This window comes from Typopeltis vanoorti, chromosome 16 (genome assembly GCF_054136105.1).
Source record: "Typopeltis vanoorti isolate ZY-2024b chromosome 16, IOZ_Tvanoo_1.0, whole genome shotgun sequence".
NCBI classification, from domain to species: Eukaryota; Metazoa; Arthropoda; class Arachnida; order Uropygi; family Thelyphonidae; genus Typopeltis; species Typopeltis vanoorti.
In genome coordinates, this window is record NC_143564.1 from 20,797,432 (window position 1) to 20,820,381 (window position 22,950).

Below are 22,950 nucleotides of genomic sequence, written 5' to 3' on the forward strand. Positions count from 1 at the left end.
GGTGGGTCCCCAATTAACATCCAGCCAGTGTGTAGAAAACATTCGACAGCATCAACAACCTTATCCATTTCTAGTGGAAATGGAATTCAAGGTTTTTGATACTGTCTTAATAGATTCATTCTCCTAAATGGAAGAACAGAAAATGTCTATTTTTAAGGACATCCTGGTTTCCTGATAAATTTCCTACAGGTTTTCAATTACTTCACCATAATTTATGAATTTTTGATTTCTAATGAAGAAAAGCATTCAGTGTCCTTTTAAAATCATGTATAATCAATAAATGTGCTTTCTTTGATTTTAGCATTGCTAGGTGTTAACTTTTTTTTTTGTATTAATAAATCCACAGCTTTCCTTGTTTTATTGTTTTTTTCAGAATTTTTCACGAGTCCTCTCAATAAACTACGATGAAGCAACCTCTCAATAAGCACACCATAAGGTGTGCTTATTGAGAGGTTGCTTCATCGTAGTTTTTTCTTGTGCAATCCAGTTTGTCATAAAGTCATTCTTTGACAATATAATGACTGATTTTGTCAGAAATATTCAAAATATTCAATTTTTTGTAATATCTCAATATTACAAAATTTTATATCGTTTATTTATTTTACTGTTTTTTATGTACAGTGTATATGTAAAAAATTTGCTAATAAAAAATCTTTTATTGCCCAAAGGGAGTAGGCAAAAGCTGTTATAACCCTGACTAACTTTTGAAGATGAGTGTCCAGTCATTTTCCACTCTTTGCATGCCCAAGCCTATCAGTGATCCAAAAGGAAGATGAGTATGGCAGACATCTGCTGCAATCTCTCAGTTCCTAATACCATATGTTGTCTGAAATAGTGAGAGTTCTGTGGTTAATTTTCTTCAGTTACAAGTTTCTGGAAAGAACTCTACTTGCTAATGCCAAAGATTGACTAATGGGAACTACTAGCTGAGTGGTAGTTTTTGAAAGAACTGTGATGAATTCTTGATAAAGGAATCTGAATATAGTTCTTTAGCAGATTTGAGAGGATGAACTTATTCCATTCACTATCAGTTTTAAAGGAATACCAGCTTAATGGATTTTTGGACCACCATACAATCTTGGAATCAGTGGATGCATAGACTTCAGTTTCTGATTTAAACCAGTTGACCAAGTTGGCATGTTTCATAGAATTTCATTGGTTTCTTCACGATTTGCTCATGTGGAATCATTGTCTGTGAGAAGGGAGGGGGATGTAATTCGAGTAATGTGAAAGAAGAAGAGAAATCTTGACATCAGCTGTGTTCATGATGACTGGGGCACTGCCTTGAGAATTATGATGTCTTTGAAAGTACATACACACACGAAACTGAGTTGGTGATGTTGATGGGGAAGTAACACGCAAGGTACAAAATTCAAAAATATAAATGTAAAAATGGCTGTGCTTTTGAACCATTTTACATTTTTTAAAGTGTAGAGACTGTGATCATTCCTATTTTTAATGTTCAAGCAAGCTATTCATTCAAATAGAGCCAAGCCATATTTTGTCACTCGCTTCTCTCGCTCTTTTATGAGGAAGAATTCACTCTACACATATGCCATCAATAAAACTGATTTGCTGTATCTAGATTTTCAGTGTGCACTAACTCTTTAAGTGCTGACAATAAAAAATTTAAGTAGTGTTATACCAAAGCATATATTGTCATAAGTTCTTGGTCATTTTCAAAACTGTGTGTGTGTGTGTGTGTTATTTTATTCCCATTGTTATACTATAACTATAGTTTTATCTATCTACACAAGGGCTACACCATTGCATACACATTTTTATTATTATTATTATTATTTTGACACCTCCAGGGAGTCCAAAGACTCATCGAGGGAGAGTGTGCCGACAGCATCGAACGATTGGCTCCCTTCCAACTACTAACTGCGCTCAAACTTACTTAACTGAGCCATTAGTAGCAGAGGCTCTACCAATCGACCAACCTTTTCCAGGGGATACATGAAGCATAAAAGGTTGAGAACCATTGCCCTAGAGCAGTGTTTCTCAAACTTCAGATATCCGTGTACCCCTTCTTAAATCTTCATTATTACCAACTACCCCTAATTAATTAATTAATTAAAATTAATAAATTAAAAATATTAATTAAAATTAAATATCTATTTTATTTGAATTTATATGTTCATGTAAACAAAAAATATGATTTATTTTTAAATTTTGGTTCTCTAGAGATGTCAGACGACACACTCTTATCAATTTCATTTGATCCAGATGCAATATCAATGTTTTCTTGTTGCTTAAAGCTACTTGTATTTGCTATATTGCTCTCTTTTGGGGGTTTTATAAATCCAATCTTTAACCAGTGATCCATACGTAAGAATTTGAAAGCTAAAAAAAAAATACTGTATTTACTCGAATATAACTCTAACTTTTTTTCCAAAATTAAAGCTAAAAAATCGTGTTGCGAGATATGTGCAGGAATTTTCAGAAACTAAAGTTTTCAGAAAAAAACTGAAAATGGTGCGACTTACCAAGAAGCTCCTACTCGCTATCACTACTTTTGACATCAAGAACAGTTTCTTTGTGTGCATCGTCAAAGTTATCTACCCAAATATCATCTTCTTTCCCATTATTTCAAGCAAAAATTACCAGTAACTTACAAGACTTGAGATATGTAGAGCAGCGAAGAACTGCATATGATTGGTGCATTAACAAAAGATTGTGCGAATCAAAGACAAATTAGCATTTCAACAGTTGAGTTGAAATGCTAATTCTCTTCAACCAAATTCCATAATATCTGAAACACATTCACTATATATTTCTTAGTTTTGCCAGGTTAACAACGGAGGTGGTGTCAAGCAAAACCATATGTTCCACCGGCAACCCTTGCTCTAGAGCAGTGTTTCTCAAAGTGGAGTACGCGAAAGGTCGTTAGTGGGGTATGTTCTCGGCTATGCATAATTAAAGGAGTCATTATATTTTTCAACAAACAGTGCACCCTCCATAAGCAAGCATTGTTTTGCTGGTTGACAGGAAAGCCATATTGAATATTTATTATCCTTTCTTTTAATAGTTTTATTGTGTTTGATGTGTAATATTGTTCTCAATAAGCTTAGCAAAATTATTTTATCAGAGTGTCTTTACTGTGGGAGAAATCTATTTGTTTATGAAGTATCTATATAACTACTTGTAAAATGCCTATACCAATATTTATAAAAGATTGATCCTACTTAATTTTAAAATTATTGATGAATTTAAAGTGTAAAATTTCAAATTATCTATTTGAATTAGTATTAATTTTACTGTGCACTTTCTCTGAATTCACTTGTTTTTGGATATGTGCTTTGCTAAACTGGCAATTTCTGTTTTTGTGGATATAACTGACTTAAAAAAAAAGTTGAAAGGTGTGACACATTTCATTCTGAGAAAGAAATTATATTTTATCTTTCATGTATAGCATGGCAACAACATGATGTGCAAGAACTGTGCAGAGTTATGTTTGATGCATTGGAACAAACATTCAAAAATACTGATCAGGCAGATCTTATTAGTAGGTTATATGAAGGAAAATTAAAAGACTATGTGAAATGTCTGCAGGTAAATGTTCATTCAGTATATTTTTCCATTAATTTCTGCTGATTTTTAATATGTTAACATAAAAAGTCGGATAATAGCCAAGATCTACATTCAATGAACACTACTTTATAGAATTAATGAGTTTTTTAAATGTAAATCCTACCTATGAAAGGTTGTAAACTTATAGTACATTAATACCATTAGTGGACTAAGGGTTAGATAATCCAGAAACCCTACCTTTAAAGAGCCTCTTTTCAAACCTCTTCATGGTTGCAATAAATAAGGTAGTGATCTCACACTGAATGACAGAAATCATCTATCACCTAAAAAAGGGCTTTCACAAACATATGCCACTATAGTATTCAAACTCTTGTGTAGAGGCTTAAGTGCTGTGAGGACATTATGTTGGAGGTTTAATGGATTTTTTACCGGAGGGAACTGCCATGGGTTCCCTCCTCTCACCCCCTCTTGCCAATTTCTATATGGAAGATTTCGAAAAACGAGCCATAGACTCAGCCCCACTCAAACCTTCTATCTTACTAAGATATGTAGATGATGTGTTCTCTATTTGGCCTCATGGCCCAGATACGTTAGACTCCTTCCTCAGTCATCTCAATAGCCTACATCCAAGAATCCAGTTTACTATGGAAAAGAACAATTGTTTACCCTTCCTAGACCTAATGATACACTTGCCTTCACTGCATACAGAAAACACACACACACAGGCAGATACATTCACAAACTCTCCCACCACCACCCCTCGCAACAATATGGCATCATTAAAACTCTTATCAAGAGAGCCCACAATCTTTGTTCCAGTGGAACTGCCCTCACTACTGAGCTTAACCACATACACAGAACTTTCCTCTCCAATGGCTACAGCGAACACAGTATCAAAAAAATAATCAACTCCTCCCCCATTCCCCGTCCCTCTCGTCAACAAGATTTTAAAAATGCCATCACCATACCCTACATCTGTGGCACTTCGGAAAAAATAGCCAAGATACTAAAAAAGTATAACCTACACACAGCATATAAGTCCTACCGCAAACTTGCTACCCTTATCCGTTCTACGAAAGATCAGCTCCCTCCTCTCTCTCTGCCTGGAGTTTACAAAGTACCCTGTTCCTGTAAGCTTGCGTACTTTGGACAGACAGGCAGATCAGCATCCATCTGCCTGGAGGAACACAAGTCGCACATCGTTAAACACAACTATGGCCATTCAGGCTTGGCTGACCATGTTTTGGACACCACCCACAGAGTATCATGGAAGAAAACCACCATGCTCCACCACAGCAAATTCAAGAAAGAGAGACTTTTCTTAGAAGCAGCAGCAGCTCTCAGAATCCAACCAAATCTTAATAAATACGGTTGCATTAAGCTTCCGAAGATTTGGGAAACACTCATCACCAGAGGTCCCACCTTACATTCCAGGCCGCCTACTACTGCCCTTAGAGGGCAGTAGTAGGCGGCCTGGATAGGACTTTAGTGTCACCCACGTGGTTGGGCTTAGTATTGTAAGTTTTTGTGTGCATGTTACATTAATTGTTTTTGTAATCCCCGTAGATGTCCTAGTGACTAGGACGAAATATAGGAAGTATTAAATTCTATTTTAATTCTTTTTGAGTGTTGTAAAAAATCCATTAAACCTCCAACATAAAGTATTCAAACTCATAGAATGATGGTTGGAGAGTGAGTATATGTCATCTTCTCAGTCAACAAGGACAGCTAAAAGATTAAAAGAAACATCTGTCAGTTTGTTGGTAAAACAAATTCTTTTGTACATAATTCTACATATGTAGAACATATTGATTTTGTAATCATGACTTTGTAGAACCTATGCTTATTGTAAAATCTTCTACCTCAAATTCCCACTCAGTTTGTAAGAGGACACAATCACAGTATAGGAATATTTTGGTTTGCAATCAAACCATCACCAGAATGTAGAAGAACAATGGAAAATTCAAATAAATAATTCAGGCTTAGGTGTTGGATAGTATTCAGCTGTTATTTTTTAAGTTATTTAAAAAAAGTTACTTCTTGGTCCAAAGAAATATTAACAAACTAAAACCTGTTCATGTTAAATCACTCCATATTTATGAGACCCCCAAAAAAATCCAATACTTCCCTACTTCCTATAGTTGATAATGAAGCACAGTCCCAATTACAAACTTGCAAAGTCACTAGCTCACCTCACAGGTGAGCAACTCCTCTACAGAGACTTGTAATTTAATAGTTACCCCCCCACACACACACACACAGACACATACACATTTTTGAATTATTCAAATTTACTGTGCATGCTGATTACTTTACTTGGTAAGGAGAATCTACAAACAAGTTAATGGTATTGTAATTGGGTCCTCCCTCCTTCCTTTGACTAATTTTTACATTGAGCATTTAGAGAACAAAACTTAGCTACTCACATTACAGCTGTGCTATGTGAATGACTTGTTTACCATTTAGTCCCATGGACAAGATACTTTAGATTCTTTTGTAACTTATCCAAACAGCCATTATCTTCAGTGATCTTTTTTCTTTTCAGTAGTTCACTGTCTTTTTTTCTGTTTATAGAAAACCAGCATGCTAGAAGATGCATGCTACATTATCTAACCTAACAGTAGGGGATTCTAAAAACGCTAACTCATGACTGTTTGTTCTATGATGCAGCTCTTGCAACAGAACTTAACTACTTTTGCCACACTCTTTTTGGCCATTGACTATATAACTCCTATAAAATAGATAAATTACTGCATGAGCCCCCCCCCCCCCACACACACATTCTACCCTACCCCATAGACATGTCTCCCAAACACAAGACCAAAGTACCACTTCTCTTGTTCTCTATATCTATGTCCATCTGAAAATATAGCTAACTGAGTACTAAAGAAATGTAACCTTCACATCATGTTCAAATTCAAACTGACAATCCTGATCTGCTCTCCAAAGGAGAGATTCCATCCTCTATCACATCTGGAGCATATAAAGTGTCCTGTGACAGCATCATGGTCTTCTATGAACTAGAAGAGCTGTTAACATCTGATTGGAGAACACAAGAAATAATGGCTGAAACACTCTCCTAACCTCAACAAGTATAGCTACATTAACCAACCAAAAAAAAAAAAAAAAAAAAAATTCTGTCATTATGGTAATTTGGGATTAGCAGAAACATGCTTTGTCCATCCCTTCACAAAAAATCAGGTGGAAGAAAATCATCGAGTTGTATAGAGGTTGTTACAAGTCAGAGAGAGTATTCTTACGTTGGTAGTGACAGTGAAACTTTCCTGACTGCGATAAGTATGGCTGCATTAATAGGCCAAAATTGTGTCTTAATCTCAGTGATGTCCAAATTTTAGACATCATTGAGATTAAGATAAAGGATAGTATTGAAGAACTTCAGCATTCTCTTTGAAAAGGCATTGCTGACATTGTAGTTTTTGACTGTCCTGTGAAATATAACTTGATCAGAAGATATTAATGGATCTTCTAATGATAAAGCATGAATAGCAGCTTTATGTCAACATGGTTGCAAAATAAGAGTAAGATCATCTTCTCTGGTTTCACAGGCAGAATGTTTGGGTACTTAGGTACCCGTTAGTCAGAATGGCAATATGAAAACTGGGTACTCCAAACTTGTTGGTAACTGAGGAGAGCAAATATAATAATGCCAAAAGACCTGTAAAAAAAAAAAAGTGCAAATAATTTTGTTATTTGCACAGATCTTTCAAGATATGAAAGGTCTGTTGTAAGAAGTGAGAAAGAAATGTGAGAGAGTAAAAACTATAGGTTTGCTACCCAAATATGATGGTACTGAGTAAAGAAGTGTAATGATAGCAAATGATTTCATGCACAAGCTGCATAGAAGAAATGGATGCAACTTTTTAGATGTGTGGAGCGAGTTTGATGGCAGAAAAGACTTGTATAAGAAGGATGGCCTGCATTTGAAGTCATTTGACATCAGGAGCCTGGAAAAATTACTTATTGGTATGAGACTTAATCCAGAGAGTCAGAGAAACTAGATCATCAAGGGACGAATTAGAAAAATGTGTGTGAAAGTCCAGCTGTAGTATGCAAACGTGATAAAGATAGTGACAAAGGATGGAAAAATATGTTTTCGGTTCAGACCATTTAAGTATGTCTGGGGAGGAAAAAGAGAAAGTGCTACAATGAGGCCAAATAGATTGCATATCTAATTATAAGAATAGGCTGGGTGGTAATTTATTATGTCTATACACAAATGCCAGCAGCTTTGTGAAACCTGGCTATCAGAATCAGATGTGGTAACTGGGATTGAGTGTAATGGGTATACTATTTTTAGGAATGACAGAAGAGATAGAAGAGGAGGAGGAGGAGTACTGCTAATGATATCAGATGACTTGAGTCCAGTTAGGGTAGAAACCAAGAAAACAATGACCCAAGTAGCAGTGAGTTTGAGGCTGTTTGATGTGAAGTGGAGGCTAACAAAATGAAATATATGGTGGAGTTGGTACAGACCTGGTAGCTCAGTTGCAAGGGACAAAGACATGCATCGCCAATTTAGCCTTATGGGTACTAAATGGATGATCATTATGGGTGACTTTAATTTTCCAAACATTTATTGGGTAGAAGAGAAATCTCATAAACTACCAGTTGGTGACAGTGATCATGCTGTGCTTTCTTGGAAAGTATCTAATTGTATCGATGCTCTGATTAGAACAGGTTACATGCTGAACTACAAAAGCTGGAAATTATGATCAACTTAGGAGAATACTATCTTTGGTCCCATGGTATGAGTTACTGAATGGGAAAAATGTCGACAATGCATTGGAATCTTTGAAAAAGTGCTTAAATGAGACAATATATGAATGTATCCTAGTGTTCAAAGAATAAATAGGTTGGAATGAAATTGATGTGCAACCTTATTAAGCAAGAGAACCACAAGAAGATGATGATGATGTGGAAGGAATATCATGAGAATAAGAGTGAGAGGAGTTATGAAATATATAAAGCTCAGGCCAGAAAAATAACAATTTCTATTGTTATTTTGCAGAAAGCTAAATCAGAGAATGAAAAGAAATTGGCCATGCAAGCTAAAGGCAATCCAAAAGAATTTTATCATTATGCTGCAAGCAAAAGAAAGAATGAATGTGAAAGAATATCTTTATTGAATGCAAATAGTACTCTAGTGTCGGAAGCTAATGAGATTGTTCAATTAATGAGTGCTCACTTTGCTAAGATATATCAACCAGAGGTATGTAACATGGTGTACAGTATTACTGCTACATTGGATGAAGAGTTAGAGGTGCATGAAAATGAGGTTGAAGAGCTGTTGTGTAACCTGGGTAATAATTTATCTGTAGGGACAGATGGAATATCAGCCTGTTTGCTAAAGGAATGTTCAGCGGAATTGACTAGGCCTTTCACATGTTTGTATAACTTGAGTCTCAGCTCAGGAATGATACCACAGGAATGGAAGAAATGTATGATAGTTCCATTGTAAAAGGGTGGTGCAAAAACTGATGTGTCTAACTACCAACCTATCAGTATCTCTTGTGTGGTAGTGAAGATTTTACAGAAATGGGTAAGAACTCACATACAGAAATGGGTAGACAAACAAGCTGTATTCTGCAAGGAGCAGCATGGGTTTACTAAAGGAAGATCATGTTTTAGCAATTTGCTCATATTTTATAACAGTGTTATGACCGAGTTGGATAAAGGGAATGGATACACTATGATAATGTTGGATTTTTCTGAGGCTTTTGATAGGATACCACACGAAAGGCTGTTGCATAAACTGGGAATATAGGATTGGAATATAAACTCTTGACTTGGATCAGGGGGATGGTTGACAGACAGGTATCAAAACATGGGTGTGAATCTGCCAGATGTAAGGTGACCTGTGGTGTGCCTCATGGTTCAGTCCTTGGACCATTATTGTTCGGTCTATACATTAATGACATCAGGCAGGGTCTAACAGCATATGTGCAATTGTTTGCCAATGATGCGAAGATAGCATAGTAATCAGGGATGCTACTGATGTTCAGCACTTGCAAAATGATTTGAATAGGCTTGAAATTTGGGTAAGGGAAAATAACTTCATTTTAATGTTAGTAAGTGTAAAGTTATGTACTTTGCTGTGATAAGATTTCCAACAACATATTATATTAGCAGGGTTATGCTACAAGAAACTGAGGAGGCTAGTGATCTTGGTGTAATTGGATAGGAATAAGTTCAAAAGTCACATAGCAAAAGTTGCAAATACAACTCGGAGGATAATTGTGATGTTGAAGTGAACCTTTACATATGGTTAAGGAAGTCATTTTGCCTCTTTATAATACTTGATAAGACCATGCCTACATTATTGCATGTAGATTTGGTCTTCCAGGTTCTAAGAGGGATAAAGAAGGTGTGGGAAAGGTGCAAAGAAGAGTTAAAAAGATTATATCCATATTATAGGATTATGAGGATAGATTGCGAGTATGTGGATTACAGACTGGTCAATAGGAGAAAGAGGGTGATATGATAGAGGTCTATAAACTTTTGAATGGGTGTTATAGGATATTGTGTGAAGAAATTTTTCATTATATGGAAGGTGGGGAGAGAACACAGGGTGACATCCGTGGAAGTTAAGTTTGTTCACAGTCACGAAAGGGGTAAAAGCTAGGATTTTCTCTCACAGAGTAGTGAGTGAGTGGAATAGTTTGCCTTTAGGGATAGTGAATGCATCTAGTTTGAATGAATTTAAGGGAAGATATGACAGCTGGTTTGGGTGATTTGTAGTTTCTCTCGATGTGTCCTTGACTCCCTGGTGTTCTCAGATAATAATAATGATAAAAAAAAATAAAAACTGAATGTAAAATTCAGGCAAACTAGATACAATATATCTTTAAAACTGTTTAAAAGTTATCTCTGATACTTGTTAGTCAGTCATTCTCCTATCCATATTAACAAGAATATTTTACATATTCATGCATTTGAGTAGAGTTGCTTAAGCTCATTTTCAGAGGTTTGTCATTTGAACAAATACCCCTGACTGTGTGTTTCCAGGATGGGTGCTGGTGTAATTGCTTATGTAAATACTTTTCCATATGTATGTGTGGGTTTTCTATAAATGGAAAAGGATAATATATCACTAGAAAGGGGAGACAATTATCACTTTTTCTGTTGTGTACATTAGTTTTGGATGTTGGCTATTAAAATGCATTAAAAATATATTTGGTTTTAGTAAAATTTTTTGCACTTTTCTTGTAGCAGTCCTATAGCATTGATTGCTTTTATTTTTCTCATTCACTAACCAATATGTGGTACTTATGATTTTTACATTACCATTTTCTGAATCATTGGACTGTAAGAATCAGTTATGTCTGTTATGTTGTCATCTTCTTCCTTCAGTTTTGTGATTGTTTTTATTTGATTGTATAACCAATAATAAACAGCAGCTGTATACATTTTGTAGCTCAGTACAGATACCATCCAATCCAATTTTATTTATATAAAAACAATCACTTCATTATACTAGCACAAACAAAGAGTCTTCTTTGTACAATTCTGGAAATAACTGGTTATTCTAGCAGATATTTTCTATCCTTGTTGACCTACCTCGTGAGAATTACCATTTTGTATCATATTAAAGAAATCGTCAGCTGATTTGTTGTACTCCTTGAGTGTTAGTTCTTGGAATCAAGTTATTTACTTATTCTTTTCATTGTTCCTAAAGCCAAGATCTATTTCTTCCACTTACCTCAGTCTTGTGCATCTGCTACTCTCCTCTCTCTCTCTCTCTCTCAACTAGCCAGTCTTCTTTCTCTGTCTAGTTAATTTAGGGCTTTCCTTCTGTGATACATGTCAAAACTACATTTGGAATCTCTCTCCAGCCTATTTTCAGTTCATGTCCAATCTATTTCCATCTGCATTGTTTTATTTCACCAGCAGAGCCTCCATAGCTCAGTTAGTATAGATGAAGCCCTTTGGTCAGAAAGACTTGGGTTTGATTCATATCCATGACATGAGAAACCTTTTATCTGGTTTCTTTCGACTAAAGGTGAGTTATCCAGTTCTCATATAGATGTAGGGGATTTTTTCTCCCACGGGTTTTTTGCCCCTCAGAACAGGCAAACTGGCCAGGAAAATACTTGTAATTGATAGACAAAAAAAAATGCATTATAACTAATAGCCTCAATGTTGGTTTCATAAGATGGTGCCATCCTATCCATATGGGACTGTTGGTCGCTCTATCATCATACACTGATTAATTCATTTCACTAATGATATTTTCTTTGTTTAGTCTGTTCATATAATTCATCATTTGTTATGTGGCAGAGTTATATATATTTAAACATTTTATAGGAAAAACTATTTAATTTAGTTTCAATGTCTCAGATCCATAAGATGTGGCCTTAACACTGTTATTAAAAATCGTTATTTTGGTTTTATTGTAATATGAGGGGTGTAAAAAAAAAAAAAAAAAAAAAAAAAAAAAAAAAAAAAAAAAGACTGAACTTTTTAATTATCGCACCAATAGAGAGTGTGCTGCGGCCACTGAGTGCACCTAGTGGCAGGTTTTGACAACAAACTGCCATTTGACCTGTTTAGCTGTGAGCATTAATCGTCGAGTTACATCTGCTGAAGTTAGCACGTGCACAAACTGTTCATCAGATTAATGACAATGAAAGAACTTGAAGAACAAAGTGTGTGTGTGTGTGTGAAATTTTGCTACAAAATTTACAGAGACATTTCAATTGCTTAACCAAGCGTATGTGAAGGACTGTATGAGCCAAAAGCAGTTCTCTAAGTGATTTAAGTGTTTTAAAAAGGGCAGAACGTTGGTTGTCGGTGAAGATCCCAGGTCTGCATGACCTTCCACATCAACACACGGTGACCATGTCGAGAGAGTTTGTGCTAAGATTCATGGAAATAATCTTTTAACTGACCGAGAAGATGCTGATGCCCACTTCATCAGCAACTTCTCGGTCAGTTAAAAGACGATTTCCATGAATCACAGCACAAACTCTCTTTAGGATCTTGCCACGAAATTTTGACTGAAAAACTTCAGATGTGGCATATCAGTGCAAAATTCGTGCCGTTTGTTGACAACGATCAGAAAGAGAACCGTGTTGAAATCAGTCAGGAACTGCTTGCCAACGCAAATGGTAATGAAAACTTTCTTAAGAACGTCATAACAGGAGATGAGACATTTTTCCAAACCATAGAGGAGATTCAGGAAAATGCAATAAGAGAACTGCCTGCCATCACAGAAAGTGCATTTTAGGAAGCATTCCAAGAATGGAAGAAACATTGGGGATGGCATATCGTTAGTAGAGGGGACTACTTTGAAGGGGGGAGACAGTGCTTAAAATGTTGTAAAGTGAGCAATAGCAGAAGTTTGGACTTTTTTTGAACATGCCTTGTTCTTCTTCTTCTGCAGCTTCTCCCACTTAAGTGGGGTCACTGTTTGTAATGAGTCTCCTCCACACCTTCCTGTCTTGGGCTGTCACCACATCCAAGTTCTTCATCTTCAAGTCCTCTTCTACCAGCTCCCTCCATCTCTTCTTTGGCTCCCACGCTTCTGCCTTCCTTGCACATCCATCTGCATGACCCTTCTTCCCACATATTTGTCCTCCCTCCTCATCACATGACCAAACCATCTCAACCTTGCCTCCTGTATTTTCGCTCCTAAGTTCGTAACTTTCACTGTTCCCCTGACATAGTCATTTCTCAGACGATCCTTTCTGGTCACACCGCACATCCACTTAAGCATTCTCATCTCTGCTACTTCCATCGTGCTGATGTTATTTTTCCTCAGGCCACAGTTTCTATAGCATATGTCATAGCTGGCCTCACTACTGTCCTATAAATTTTGCCTTTCAGATTGATCGGCACCCTCTTATCACATAACACTCCAGCCAGCTCCCTCCAGTTCCTCCAACCCGCTTGTATCCTGCATCCCACTTCCTTCTCAGCTCCTTCATCTTCTTCCACTGTTGAACCTAAGTATCTAAAGTCTCTCACCTTCCTGATGGCATTTCCTTCCAGCTCCAGATCTGTCTCCTGGCCGCCGCTGCCCACTGTGCAACACATATACTCTTACTTCTGCTCAGTCTCATTCCTCTCTCTTCCAGTACTCTTCTCCATCTTTCCAGTTTAGTTCCCGCTTCTTCTCTTGAATCTACACACAGCAAGATGTCATCTGCATACAACATTGTCCAAGGCGCATCTTCTCTCACCTCCTCTGTTACCACCTCCATCACAATATTAAACAGAAACGGACTTAATGCTGACCCTTGATGCAAGCTAACTGTACTTGAAAACTTTCTGTCTGTCCCAAACAGGTCCGTACACTTGTCTTCACATTTCTGTACATTTCCCGCACCAACCTGACATATTTCTCCGGCACCTTCTTCTCCCTCAGACACCTCCAGACTTCTTGCCTTGGCACTCTATCGTATGCTTTCTCCAGATCAATAAATACCAGATGTAGCTCCCTTTGTTTCTCTCGATATTTTTCCATCATCTGTCGTAACCCAAAGATAGCATCTGTTGTTGATCTACCAGGCATGAAGCCAAATTGTTCCTTTGCAATCTCCACCTCCTTCCTCAATCTACCATCAAGAACCCTTTCTAGGATCTTCATTGTGTGGGACATCAACTTTATTCCTCTGTAATTTTTACAGTCTTGTGCATCCCCTTTACCCTTGTAGATGGGAACAAGAGTACTCTCCCTCCATTCCTCGGGTATATTTTCCTGATGGCAAACTCTCATGAACAGGTCCCACAGCAGGTCAATTCCCTCTTCCCCCAGTGCCTTCCATGCCTCCACTGGAATTCTCTCGGGGCCCACCGATTTTCCATTCCTCATCCTCTTCATGGCCTCCGTCACTTCCATTCTACTGATGTTCTGCACCATCCCCTCAGAAGGCTGCCCATCTCCTCTGTGAGTCCTTGCATTTTCCTCATTCAGAAGTCCCTCAAAGTATATTTTCCATCTGTTTCTTATGTCCACATCCCTCCATAATACTCTTCCTTCAGCATCTTTGATCTGCCTCACATGTAAGATGTCCTTTGCTGCTTTATTTCTACATTTCGCTAGTTGGTAAATTTTTCTCTGTCCTTCCTTTGTTTCTAATTGATCATACAGATCTTGATATGCCATGGCCTTCGCCTGTGCCACAACTCTCTTGGCTTCTTGCTTTCTCTCTTTGTACACCTCTCTGTCCTCTTCCACTCTTGACTCATCCCACTTCTGCTTTGCCTTCCTCTTAGCTGTCACTGCCACTTGTACATCATTATTCCACCACCAACCCTCCTTCTGCTCTCCAATCTTTCCAGATGTCTCACCAAGCATGAACACGCCTTGTATTTTCACAATTTTCATATATTTTTCGATTTTATGAAAGCAGTATCTGCTTTTGTCAATCTTCACATTATGCCCTTTACAGTTCCACCTACAGTATCAACATTACTTCACAAGTATGTACAATTCTTAACTTCCACTGTATATTGTCAATTTTAATTTCTTTCTGGTCTCTACTGTTCATTTTAAGAATTTTGTTTTATGCAATGCTTCTGATTTTGCTTGTATATCAGTGTATTTTGATTATGTTTAAACTACGTCATTTGTAGAATTCAGATCTTACATCTATGATATAGGATTCTATTTAATTTCTCTTCTTACACCTATAACTTTTCTCATAATCCAATCAGTAACCATGTTAAGAAATCCAGGCCTTACATAGCTCTCTCTCTCTCTCTCACACCAGTTCTTATCTTAAACTATTCTGATGTTTGCTGTGCAGTAACAGAACTTTTACTTCCTTTATACCTTTCTTTGATTAAGCTTGTATATTTTTCAGGAATTGAATGGCTTTTAATAATTATCTATAATCTCTCTCTCTCTCTCTCTCTCTCTTCTTGTGTGTGTGTGTGTATGTATGTGTAATATGCATAAAAATCTTTGTTTTTGATAAATCATTTGCTTTCTGCAACTGAAAATATGAAAGAGAATGTTAGGACAAATATATTTAGTTAGATACTATGTTCGATGCTACTATAAATCTATTTTGCTTGCATTCATGCATGCAGCATTTAGTGTCTGTGGGAGCAGATGTGCTTTTCATTGTGTAATGTCATTCCAATTGTCTCTAATTACACTAATTGTTACTAAGAACTTTACGACAGAAATTATCAACACCATTTCCAACATCCATTTACACTAATTGTTGTTAAATATAGACTATAAATGATGATTGGAAGTTATTTATGTACATATTACTGTGTAAAAAGTGTATACTGATCATTAGTGAATAAAAGACAAAAGAAAATTCTTAGAAAACCAATGACTGGAAAGTCAGACATGTACACTTCTAACGAAATATAAATAAAACAGAAATTGATTTGCTATTTTATCAATCCACTTTTATTCCTTCCACACCTAGATGAATCACCTAATCAACATTATTAGTTCATTGAATTGTATAATAGTTATTTACTGAGCTACGAAATGTATACGGCTGCTGTTTATTATTGGTTAGTTATATTTCACAAACAAATATCTCTCTCTCTCTCTCTCTCCTCATAAGTCTTTAATTATGCTTTTACTACTCTTCTCTTGCTTTGTCATGTAAAAGCTTCTGTGTAAGTAAGGCACTATTTGCACATTCACTCCACCTTGCTATTTTCCTCTTTTTTTCTCTACATTTTGTGTTATCTTTCTGTTGACTCACACTTTTGTTATTCATACTTCATTCAACCACTTATTTCTGTATTTTTATATTTGTATTCTACAGTGCTCACATTTTCATGCTTTCTTTCACAGCCATTCACCAGACTGCTATTTCCATTTTGACATGTACACTTCTAATACCATTGGCACCAACAAATCAATCACTGTTGATAGTGAATACATTGTGTGTACACTGTATTTCACAAACTCCTGGTATTGAATTTCCCTGACAGTGATGTTTTTCCTGCTGCTGTTCTGTTTGTTTTGGTGTCATGAGCATCCACTATACGCATAAACACAGTCAAACATTGTACACCAAATTAAAACTTGTATACTAAATTTAGCAAAAATTACGCAGTATTGCTAATTAATGACCAGATTGTAATTTTTTTTTTTTTTTACATCATGGCAACTCTCTTCCATATGTCTCATTGTATTCTACATGGCATTTAGATTCTTTACAAGTGTAAAGAAAAATTTTATACATTCTTGGTTACATGAACAAATCTCAGCAGGTAAGTTCAGTGTTTGTTTTTGGTGGTATTATATAATTTTATTTTATTTTTATTGCTTAACAGAGCCTGGCATCATGATAATTCCCAAAGAGTGGAAGGAAGTACAAACAAAGGCAGGGAGAATCTAACTCATTTTGTGGTGCATTATAGGCAAGCAGGTGGGATGGAAGGTATTAGAGAGTCTAAATTAGACACAAAATTGAATTGATGAGAATAGGGAATCTCTATCAAGCACCATGGGTTTGTTAAGAAAGGTCTTTCTTTGATAACTTATTTTATAATAGGATCTGTTGTACTAAATAGAATAGGTGTTTATATGTTGAGTTTTCTAGATTTTACTAGAGATTTGATAGAATATAGCATAACAGATTATTTTTTGAAATTCAGAAAGATTGGGATGTATGATCAGTTGGGAGCAATGAGGGATAGTTAGCTGCTAGTAGCTACTGATGTTGGCTGTGTAAAGAAGAACATTATCTCAGAAGTGAAGGGTAACAAGCAGTATTACGTGATTCTGTTCTGGAGTTTCAATTTATATATAGTCCAAGGTTTGAGAACATATATTCAGTTGTTTGTAGATGATGGAATAGTAATCAGAGTTCTGATTTGCTTTGCTGTAAGAGGAGTTAAATAGACTGATGCATTGGATAGGTGAACAAGAATGTTATCAGTCTTCTTTGGCAAAGTCAAGCACTTTGTCACTCAGTCACTATATAAGGCATTGTTTTGCCATAGCTAGTTTTCTATGAGAAAAGTTTATTACATAGGGTGAGAAAACATTAGACACAGAGAGAAAGATAGAGAAAACTAAGACTATTTCTGGATTCTAAAATATTGAATATGAGGATGGATTAAAGAGAATGCACAGCTTGGCAGATAGGTGGAGATAACAGGTGGAGGATGAGAAGAGCCTATTTGATATTTGATAGATATAAGAAATACTGCAGTCAGCAAATGGTGATGTTATCACACCTGGAAGCCATATAATGATTATGTGAGTAAAGAAATGAAAAGTAATTATTTTTGCAAAGAGTAAGGTGGGTATTGAGTGGAATGTGTTCAGGTGTATTGTAATCCGTAGTAAGTTTGGCCTTCTACTGTTTTTGTGACTCTGTGGAGGCATGGAAGTAATACTGATCCTTTACTATAATGAACTCTTTTTTTTTTCCCAACTCTGATTACACAGTTCATGAAATTATGTTTCTAATTTTATAGTGTGGCAATGAAAGTGCACGGGAAGATACATTTCTGGATGTTCCACTTGTAGTAAGACCATTTGGTTCAAATCAGTCATATGGAAGTGTGGTAAGTGATTAAAATCTTACCTCCATTATATATTACATGTGAAATTGTACATTAAATGTTTGTATTAAAACAATGTAATTCTTTTATTTATGTTGTAAGAAGAGTGAATCTTTAATAATTTTATGTTGAATTATTTCGGAATGATGTTGACTATATACACTAAAATGCTTTGACTTCAGCTGCCATGGCCTGCAAACCTGATATATGCCTTTTTTCAAAGGCATATATCAGGTGCCAGTGGGCACCTGATATATGCCTTTGAAAAAAATCGAGTGATTTTTTTCAAAGGGAATAGCTATGAGCTGAGAAATTATATAGTGTAGTCACACTAAAACTTTTATATCTCCATATTTGAGAATTTTCGGTTAAATACCAGTTTTGCAATATTTTGCAATAAATTTTCTCTTCAACCGATTTCCATAATATCTGAAACTACCATAACATTCACTATATATTTCTTAGTTTTAACACGTTTACGAATTTTAACACGTTTGATTGAATTTTATTGCTGCTTTTCATTTGAGCTGGCTGGCTGGCAGACTCGCACACATCTAACTAAAAACAATGGTTTTTAGTTAGAACTGTGTTTGCCAGTGCTCGAATCTATACAGCATAGTTTCTGTGGAAGGGGACATGATTCATTAGTTAGTGCCATTTTTATCCCAGTTGTCTCTAATTGCACTATTTGTTGAGAAATATATTACACAGACTCCAAATGTCTCTGTTCCTTATTCAGTGATACAATAAAAATATCTGTTTTTCTTGCATCTTCAGTATAGTGGCTATTGTGGAGAGTGTGTTGTTTACTGCAGAGAGCGAGTTACTATCACCCCGACATGAACGTGTTTAAAACCTTTTTTTTCATGTGGGAGGTATATGCAAAACTTTTTAATTCCTTTTTTCATAAAGTAAAATCAAGGGTGCGAGTTATGTTTGAGTGAATATGGTAGGTTTGCTGATGATACCACATTGCAGTCCATCTTTTCATTCGACAAACCTGGCCATGTCACAAATCACCACAGTCTCCAGAGCTGTTAACCACTGCTTCCTTAAATACAGATCTCCAAACACATTCATCAGTGGGAATTTGGGTAATTGCAGATCCACATTTCGAGTAAAATGCAGATCTGCCTTATTTCTGACAAAAGAGAAACCTCTTCCAGCCTTACTTTTGACAACATCCAAATTCCTATGCATAATGAGATCTATCTTCTTGGGATTATAGCTACCTCAAATCTCTCTTGGCAAAAACATATTACAAATGTTGTCTCCTCTGCTTCCAAAAAATTAGCCCTTCCTCCACTTGTTGAGGTGTTATTTTGATGTTGCCAAACAGCTTCTAACTTCATACAAATCACAAAACTGTTTACCCATTGAATATTGCCTTTATATCTGGGATGGTCACCTTATGAGCTCCCAAGAGATACCTGACTATGTTCAGAAAAGGGTAGTCAGACTAATTAATGATCCCCCCCTCTCTCTCTCTAATAAATTTCACTCACTTTCACACAGATGTTTAGTTTCCACTGCTTGCATCTCCTAGAAATACTTCTACAGCTACTCTTCGTTAGAATTAGCATCAATAATACCCCACTCCCTGTCAAATTCATGCAGCAACTAATCAACACTCCCACACAATGTATCTCCAAACTCACAGAACAAATTTCCTCTTGATTCATCCCTTCCACTGCTCTCCTCTGGAACATTATGCCAACCTATGTGTTTCCCAAAAAATATTTCCTTGTTCAAGGTAAATGTGAACAGGTTCCTTTTTGCTCATCCATGGTACTAGTGTTCTATACTTTAATTAACCTATTCTGGATGGGTTAAAAAAAAAAATGTATGTGTGTGTGTGTGTATATATATATATATATATATGACAGAATGATCATTGACTCGGTTAACATACATAGTTTTATGAAAAATATTGAATGACTAGAACCGAGATTTAATTAAAAAGGTTTTAATATAAACACACTTTTAGCCCTTCCTCCACTTGTTGAGGTGTTATTTTGATGTTGCCAAACAGCTTCTAACTTCATACAAATCACAAAACTGTTTACCCATTGAATATTGCCTTTATATCTGGGATGGTCACCTTATGAGCTAATGATAATAACCAAAGTCACAAAGTCTGCTGGGAAAAATCTACAAACATCTTCCGTTGCAGTAACGAAATAGAGAGAAAAATTGTGGAATCGAGAGAAATCATCTTCAATCCTGTTCATCTAAATAACAACTTAAGCTACAACCTCCCGGATAGTCATTCAGCTGTAATCATGTACTGGCGTTCACGTGATGCAGCAAGCACGCACTCTCCCAACAATGCAACAAATGAAAGAACAGCTTCAAATACAACTACAACGTTTTAATGCTAATTATGTATAAAGACTGTCTATGATGTTCATAGTCTTTTAACCCTCAATGTTTAGTGTTTTTTCTTTTATAATGTCACCTGAAGAAGGCTGTTACAGGCCGAAACTAGTAGTGTGTTTATATTAAAACCTTTTTAATTAAATCTCGGTTCTAGTCATTCAATATTTTTCATAAAAATATATATATATATATATATATATATATATATATATACACACACACACACACAGTAATCCCTCGATCAGTGCGCCCCCGATTAGTGCGTCATTTTTTTTCGATACCCAAATTCGATTAGCGCCTATATACATCTTAAAAATAAATGTTACAGATTTTAAAAATTTTCTATCTATATGATTTTATGGCTAACTATTTTAAAAAATCACTCACCAGAATGAAATAATTTAGTTACCGTTTTAAAACATTTTACAAAGTTATTTTTAATGGCATACTACACTACTTCCATATACACTATGTTCCAAATTTTTACCGCCAAAATTTATGTTGTCTGCTAAAGTACGCCCACAGATTCGAGACCCTTCGACACTTCTGCACATGTCACAAAAAGGAGAATCCATTCCGATAATAAGGTAATCAATCCGTCTTCTGGGATGAGTTGTTTATTATTACACATCGGAAAATTAACTTCTCTTTTATGATCATTGTAGTTTTTAATGTGGTAATTATTTTGCTTGTTGGTGACCAATTCGTACATCCTTCATTTTTTTCTCCCCTTCAATGATAATGTCCAAGAGTTAAATCAATCTCATTCTGAAGAATTGAGTGATTCCAACCTGCTAAATTTAGATGCACAGCAGGAAGATCCCGAAGAATATGAAAAAATTTAACCACTGATAGTCAGCCAAAAGAGATTTCACAGAAACAATTTGAAAATATTTTTCGTACAATCGAAGTTTATAAGCAGCAGTCTTTAGAGGCTGACCCTGATGAAGAAAGAGAGAAGCAGTAAAATTTGCAGAAGAGTAGAAGAGGCAATAGGGCCATACCGTCGGTTGTATGAAAAAAAGAAACAAAATGCCTGCCAAAACTACGTTAACTGAATTCTTTGTTAAGAAATAGAATAATAAAATTTATATTCTGAATATGTTTTATTGTCTTTCAGCTTCATGGTTTAACTAGGCCCTGAGACATACCTCAATTCTTTTATTAAAAAAATTAAGTTCAAAAAAGAAATTTGAGGAATGAATTATACTCTTTCCCATAGGTTATTATATTTGATTAGTGTGTTTTCAATTAATGCGCCTGTTTTAAAGAATGTATTAGGCGCACTAATTGAGGGATTGCTGTATATACGCGTGTGTGTGTGTGTGTATGTAAATTTGATTACTATTGTGTATATTTGCGTGGCCAGAAGTTAAAATACAGTTCCACATGCAATTAATAATGCTTTTGTTCTCTCTCTTGTTGTCTGACTGCCTAAAATTCATCTCTATTATTGGTGCTTTCACATGGTTCAAGATGTATTCATTTGCAGTAAATGAACACCTCAGCCAGGTCAACAGATAATGACCATTTGAATAATTGAAACCTTTGGAAAAAACAAGGTTGAACTCCATGATTATGCTGGTAAAAGAAGGTTCTCCAAAAAGCCCCACCCATTTTGTCAACTTTCTCACTGAGATGACCAGTAAAGATATGTGATCTGATTAATTAGTTCTCATAAAGTGTACATCATACATTTACTGAAAGTCAGCATTGCAAATTTGTTGTAGCTGTTGCATGAGGATTTTCACCTCCCATAAATGTTCAATTTGAATAATGTTCAGTACATTTCTGGTTAACATCATTTCTTCTTTGAATAAAGTGTACCTGTTGTACATATGAATATTTGTGCAGGTATATTTAATATCATTTAGTGTCCTCCAAATAGTTGTTTTAGGGACTCTAAGGCATGTGGATATTTGCTGTGAGTGGCTTTTACAGGACTGCATTGTACTTTAAGGAACAGGTTATTTTGATCTTGGTAATTATTGCCACTCTCAGATACATTTCCACATAATCTAGTTTTCCACAGATGTCAATATTCATCAGTAAAAACTTAGAAACTATCATCATCAATCATCAACAACCATGGGTCCAATGCCTGTAGGTGTCTGATGCCATCTTGATATGATTCTTCCATTGCATTCTATTTGTGCAAGATGACTCAGTTTGTGTATAGAGTTTCCGCACCATTTGACAATGTCATCACCCCACTCTCTGTTTGGTCTTCCTCTTTTTTTCTTTCCTTCAATCATTCCAAACAGCAATGTTTTTAATTTTCTCTCATCATTCATTCTACATATGTGGCCAAATAGACGTAGTTTCCTTTTGATTAATTTCTGGATCAGGTTTTCTTTTGGTTGTATTCGTCTGTAGATTTCCTCATTGTTCACTTTCTGTATCCAGCTTATTCTCAAGACCTTTCTATAGCGCTTCCTTTCAGATTCTCTCAGGAGTACTCAGGCCTCACATCCATAGAGCATGCTGCTGAAGATACAGGGTTCTACAATGCACAGTTTAATT

At 35.9% G+C, this 22,950-nt stretch overlaps 1 protein-coding gene across 1 annotated transcript in view; it reads left to right on the forward strand.

Annotated features, from left to right (window-relative positions):
* Window positions 1-22,950, forward strand: part of Usp47 (ubiquitin specific protease 47) — a 572,957-nt gene that overhangs the window by 197,475 nt on the left and 352,532 nt on the right. The window contains exons 9-10 of the mRNA XM_090406134.1: window positions 3,416-3,555; window positions 17,962-18,051. Coding sequence (XP_090262260.1) covers window positions 3,416-3,555; window positions 17,962-18,051 — 230 coding nt within the window. The remainder of the gene's footprint in view (window positions 1-3,415; window positions 3,556-17,961; window positions 18,052-22,950) is intronic.